This window comes from Callorhinus ursinus, unplaced genomic scaffold, assembly GCF_003265705.2.
Source record: "Callorhinus ursinus isolate GAN/ISIS: 27379988/994484 unplaced genomic scaffold, GSC_fseal_2.0 scaffold2894, whole genome shotgun sequence".
NCBI classification, from domain to species: Eukaryota; Metazoa; Chordata; class Mammalia; order Carnivora; family Otariidae; genus Callorhinus; species Callorhinus ursinus.
This window is the reverse complement of record NW_027399948.1, coordinates 1-6,559: the sequence shown is the minus strand read 5'-3', so window position 1 is coordinate 6,559 and position 6,559 is coordinate 1. Positions and strand designations below refer to the sequence as shown.

General features: G+C 38.8%; 1 protein-coding gene across 1 annotated transcript; it reads left to right on the top strand.

Moving 5' to 3' along the window:
* Positions 1-368: 368 nt before the first annotated feature.
* LOC112818428 (guanylate-binding protein 6-like) lies at positions 369-6,517 on the top strand (the record flags this gene model as incomplete). The annotated part of the gene is given in 7 exon segments (XM_025865520.2): positions 369-478; positions 680-876; positions 2,232-2,477; positions 3,238-3,518; positions 4,227-4,439; positions 5,917-6,019; positions 6,324-6,517. Coding segments are annotated over 7 exon segments (1,344 nt in total), but the record flags the coding sequence as incomplete, so codon positions are not given.
* Positions 6,518-6,559: the final 42 nt, after the last annotated feature.

The window sequence follows — 6,559 nt, the reverse complement described above, 5'->3', positions numbered from 1 at the left end:
ATGGCAATTATGGTATATTTTATATAGCTATATGTAGAATGAATAAATGCTAACACTCATCATTGAATACCTGACTGCACACCAGGTACTGTACTATTTTTTCTATATATGTTACTTTATTTCATCCAATAGAAGAAAAAGCAAGCTCTGTGAAGATTAGAATCTCTTTATGTATGAAGAAGTCACAATCATGAAAAAAGTCTTTGTAATTATCAAAGTTGACATCTTTATCTATGTCTGTCTTCAAACATTTCTTTGCATGGCAAGTATGTTAGCTGAAATAATAAATGAAAGACTGATAGAATAAGTGTCTGAATGAACTTCTAAAGACTAAACTCCCAAAACTTTTGCTACAATGTGTTTTCTAGGGTGACCCTAAGAATGACTCATGGATCTTTGCCCTGGCTGTGCTTCTGAGCAGCACCTTTGTCTACAACAGCTTGGGCACCATCAACCACCAGGCCCTGGAGCAGCTGCAGTATCCTTCCAGGGACCAAGCCACCATGTTTCATTAAGTTGATGGGAATAGAGATCAAGTTAGTTTTTCCTTCCCTGTCACTTAGCTGCCTTTGGTGGAGCAGAGGGGACCCAGGGCAAAAGAGAGGGTTTATAGTAATTTTTTGTTAGAGAAAAGTGGGAATGATGGGCGGGAACTTCCTTTTCCTTAACTATGCCCTAGTTATGTGACAGAGCTCACAAAACTAATCAGGGCAAAGTCCTCCCCAGAAGAGGATGGAACAGAAGATTCCACAGAGTTTGTGAGTTTCTTTCCAGACTTTACCTGGGCTGTAAGGGATTTCACCCTGGAGCTGAAGTTAAATGATCATCCTATTACAGAAGATCAGTATCTGGAGAATGCCTTGGAGCTGACTGAATGTATCAGAACATGGCCTGGACAGTGGATGGTGCAACAGAGCATGGGAGCTACTAAACACAGTCCATTATCTTTGGGATTGCATTGAAGTCTGTAGAAATGGTGACTTGAGGTTGGGTTGAAAAGCTCTAGGAACTGGAGTTTAAGTTCACCCAAGAAAAGGAGAGCCTAGGCTAGTATGAAATTATTCAAAACTGATTTGTTCTTTAAACAATGGCTAATTTAGCTACCAGACTTCAGTGGGTGCTTAAACTTTCCAAAGACCAGACACATGTGCCTTACTTTGGCTTCTGTTTTTCTGTGTTGAAGGAAACAACTGACTGAAACACATTAGGCATGAAATTACAAGGAAAATCAATATATTTCTATGTATACAAAATAGTTCAATAAAAATATATTTTACAATTAGATATTAATCTTCTCAAAGAAGGATATAATTTTCTAATGCCTGTATAGAAATATCACATAAAAAAATGACTGTGTATTGTAAATAAACCTGAAGAAGTATGACTTTTCAATCTATATCTTTTCAATATTTCTGAAAATTATCAGAACATTCATTTTACTGTCTATATCATAGTTTTCTCTTAATTCTCATATATTTATCCATGTTATAATTTTGAAATAATAAATTATTTTAATGGGTTACATTTATAATGGTATATATTTCATTAAACCTTGAGAAAAGATCATTTTTGATTTATTCATTCCTGCTTTTAGTTTTCTACTTATACTTTCCCAAAACATTTAATGAGAAACTTGCTTGGCAGAATCGCAATGCTGTTAAATCAAGTCTAGTCCTTTACCTCAAGTAGTCTGTGGAGTAGTGGTGACATCCTAAAATCACATTTTAGTTACATTTATTCTTCCGAGGTTTTTGTGAAGTAAAATAGCTGACATTATGCAAATTATTTCTAGCATCAAAGCAATTTTCCTTAAATAGCCACAGGGCCTGAGTATTCCCAATACTGTTGTTCCTAATACTGTTCCATTATCCCTTGACTGTGGCTCTTCTTGGTCTCATAGCTCAGTTTCTACATTAGACCAAAAAGTTCCATTCGACCTTCCATTCTTTTAGCCATTCATTCAGTAAACATCTAATGGACAACTGTACCACCATTTTCAGGTCTGGAGTTATGAGCCATAGGTTTCTTTTACCTGGATCAGATGTCTCCCTTAATTTCTCTCCAGAATTCCACACTGGTAGGAGTTTGATGTTCAAGGAAGTATTGAATGTCTATGTTAAAGGTGTTTCAAGCATAGGAGACAGCAAGGAATCAAAATCCCTGTCATAAAAACCATTAGCTCCCTTGCCTCAAGACTGTTACCACAGTAATCTGTTGCTCCTATCCCTCAGGCAACAACCCCAGAATCAAAGAATTTAATCTACCCAGAGAGTACATGAGGTATTTCTTTCCAAAATGGAAGTGTTTTGTGTTTCACCAGCCAATAAATGACCCCAAACTCCTAGCCAATATTGAGAATATGCCTGAATATCAACTGGATCCTAAATTCCAGACACAAGCAATCAATTTTTGCTCTTACATCTTTACCGAGGCAAGGACTAAGACTCTCAGAAAGGGAGTTGTGGTCACCGGGAATCGTGAGTCTTCTTTTCCTATTTCTATGGGGCCTAATATATGTAAAATATATTATATAATATGTTTTTCAGCATTTTGTTTGATTCTATATGGAATTTTGGGTATACACACATTCACACACCATGAAGAGATGTGTATATTTTATAATTATCTCACTTTTAGGGGTTTACAAATCCCTCTCCCAAACTGCACGCTTTGTCACTGATACCTATGGCATCTACTTATCTAAAAAAATCCTCTACTGATAAAAATAAATCACTAACTGGGTATAAGAACAGAATATCTGTTTTAGTTTTTGTTTTTGTTTTCCCAAGGCAAGTCCTATCTGATAAGTGTTATTTGCAAAAAGAATACAAAAAAATATTTGGGGAGTTTAGAGCAGTCCAAAAATAAATATTAGCTCATGAATCAGTAAAAATCCATTGGAAGCTTCAGAATTAGGAATAAAATAATCTGATTAGCCCTGCCTCATCTGTCTACCTATATAATCTACTTTGCTTTTAATTTTTTTAATGGGAAATTATGTTTTCCAGATACCATTTAGTATGTTAGAGGAAGGGGTTTAAAAAAATTTTTTTTGAGCCATGTGGCCTGGAGAACCACAAAATTAAGAGCCAATAGGAAAACAAAAGTGAAGATAGAAGAAGGCAGGGCTGTGTGTGTAAGGGGGGTTTGGGTGTGTGTGCATAAGTGTGACTTCAGAAATGTAGTCTCAGAGTCTAGTATCCTATATTTATCCCTTCAACATCCTGGCTCATTCAGGGTTGAGGACTTCGGTGGTGACCTATGTGGATGCCATCAATACTGGAGCAGTGCCTTGTCTGGAGAATGCAGTGACAACTCTAGCCCAGCTTGAGAACTCAGTGGCCATGCAGAAGGCCTCTGACCACTACAGCGAGCAGATGGGCCAGCGACTGAAACTCCCCACAGACACACTCCAGGAGCTGCTGGATGTGCATGCAGACTGTGAGAGGGAAGCCATTGCAGTGTTCATGGAGCACTCCTTCAAGGATGACAAGCGGGAGTTTCAGAAAAAGCTGGTGGTAATGTGTCTTAGTATTTACTCTTTGGGACCCTTCCGTTTAAAGAATGAAACCTAGAAGTACCTTTATTGACCCCATGGCTCATCTCTTAGTCAAGGATAAAGAAATCTGGATTCTCATGAGAAACAGAGTTTCAAAGGACTATATTTTCTTCTTTTATCTTTCCTCCCAAACCTGAGGCACTTTGTCTAGAAACCTCTCTTATCTCTGAAGTAAAATCAATATAGATATCTTTCTGACCTGAATATCTCTATGGATTCTAAGCCTGCCCAGAACACCTAAAAGTCTTTCCTGAGCATGGATGCTTTCTGGCAACACACTCCCACTGTCAGGAAACAAATTTTCTCTCATCACACCCTCATTCCAGGCCATTTTCAGTTTACATTGCTCCTTGTTGTATCACCATATCACTGAAGATAAAATCACTGAATGCTCCAGTTGCAAGGAGCCATAGAGATTAGGTAATACAACTCCAACATTTCAGAAGAACCAGGGAGGTTAAGAAACTTGCCCATAGTCTTGCAGAGAGTATTCAAGGTTGTGAGTAAATCAAGTCTTGTGAATCCTGTTTTATTCCATGTCCTTCTCCAACAGAATGCTTTTCTCATGAGGACCACGGTTAGACCAATCCTTTTACCAGATTCTTTGGAATGGTATCTTTTTTCTGTTCCTTTCTTCAGGTGATATCCCCCTACTTTTCCCTTGTAGTAACTCATAAAGGATAAGAAGGAGCATTTCTTGCAGCAGAATGAAGAGGCATCCATTGAATACTGCCAGTCTAGGCTTGATCAGCTTTCACAGGTCCTAATGGAAAATATTTCAGCAGGAACTTTCTCTGTTCCTGGAGGGCACGAGCTCTACAGGGAAGCAAAGGAAAGTATTGAGTGGAACTATTCACAAGTGCCCAGGAAAGGAGTGAAGGTGAGGAATAGGGGAGCATGGGGGGCCTACAGAATAGAGCCAAAAGGGTCTCCAGATAATCTGAGAGCACAGCGCCAGTTGTGGGTGATAAACAGCATGGGGATATTGTGACAGCTTTAACTTTGAAGGACCACTATTTGTTACTGATTCCTGAGGAGATTGGATAAATACATTCCCAAAAATTGAGTACAGATATCTGAAATCCACAAAAGATAGAACAGAAATTGCTCATTTCTTCATCCAACAACACAACATTGAATATGCCAAGTGCAGACAATTTATAAGTTAAAGTTAGAGTCATTGTACTTAATTATGATCAAAAGTAAGAGAGGAAGTCAAATACACAGACAATTGCATACAAAGTTATAACACATATGAACCTGTGAAAATGGCCTCCATATTATGCATTATGGAGCTATAGAAAAGATGAGATCATGCCATCTGAGACAACATAGTAGACCTAAAGGATATTACACTAAGTGAAATAAGTCAGACTGAGAAAGACAAATACGATATGATTTCACTCATAAGTGGAATCTTAAAAAAAACACCCACAAATGAATAAGCAAACAAAAAGCAGAATCAGACGTATAAACAGAACAAACTGATGGTTGCCAGAAGGGAGGGGATTGGGAGAATGGACAAAATGGGTGAAGGGGAGTGGGAAATACAGGCTTCCAGTTATGGAGCTGAATAAGTCATGAGAATAAAAGGCACAGCATAAGGAATATAGTCAATGATACTGTAATATCGATGTAATGAGACAGATACTGGCTACACTTGTGGTGAACATAGCATAATATATAAACTTGTTGAAACACTATGTGGTACATCTGAAACTAATGTAACACTGTGTGTCAACTACACTCCAATTTGAAAATATATAAATAAAGAAAGAAAAGAAAATGGGCTATATAGGTTGTGGTAACAAATATAATAATAATTTAACAATAATGATAATAATAATGCAACTAATATATATTGGACTCTTATTTCCTATAGGCATAATGTAAAGCTGTTTCCCTAGATTCTTTAGCTTAATCCTTTCAACATTAAGAAACATCTACATTTATTGTCAACATTCTACAGATCTGAACTGAGAGGCACAGGCAGGTTAAAATAGCTTGCCTAAAGTTAAAGTCAGTAAAATAACAGAGGAGAGCAACAGTACAAATTAGAGGCAACATTAGAAAGCAAATACATAAAACACCAGAGATTGTGGATTTATAGAACTGAACATAGTTCTGACTGGCTGGAACCCAGAGTGGGGAGAAGGAAGTAGCACTGGGGGAGAGCCTGCAGGACACAGGAAGCAGGAGATACGGAGTCTGTGGCCACACTAAGGCGCTTGCACACCTTGTAGGGAGCCACTGTAGAATTTTAAGCATGAAGCACAAATTACATGGACATACTTGTTTTTGCAGCACTAATCTCCATAGTGGAACTCTAAGTTCTTTGCTCCTTCTTGGTTCCTCAGGCAAATGAGGTCCTCCAGAGCTTTCTGCAGTCGCAGGCTTCAATAGAGAAATCCATCTGGCAGGCAGATAAAGCCCTCACTGACAGGGAGAAGGCCATAGCAGGTATGGGGCAGGGCTTGGCTCACAATGGGTTGGGTAGCTCCCTCTGTCAGGTGTGAGGGCAAAACAAGGAGCTTCCTCTATTTGGAACAACTCTGCTAAATCTAAAAACAAGGGGAGTTGTGGTTGTATGTCAGCCAGACAGGGCCTTTCTCCAAATATTCCAAAATGTGCTTCCGGTGGTGTGGACATGAAGAATTCAGAGATTTTCCACCTTCCTTTCCAATCTGGTTTTGTCTCTGAGCTTAGAAAGATAGAGATCAATCCTCACTTAATTTTCTTCCCTCTCCAAACTTTCCTGTGGCAGCGGAGCGAGTCAGCAAGGAGTCAGCTGAGAGGGAACAGGAGCTGCTAAGACAGAAACTACTGGAGCAGCAACAGCAGATGGAGGCTCAAGAAAGGACTCTCCAGGAAAACATAGTCCAACTGAAAGAGAAGATGGAGAAGGAGAGAGAAAACATACTAAAAGAACAGAATATGATGTTGGAGCATAAGCTGAAGGTAAGTCTGGCCATGGCCTTGGTAATGCTCAGTGGTCCTTCT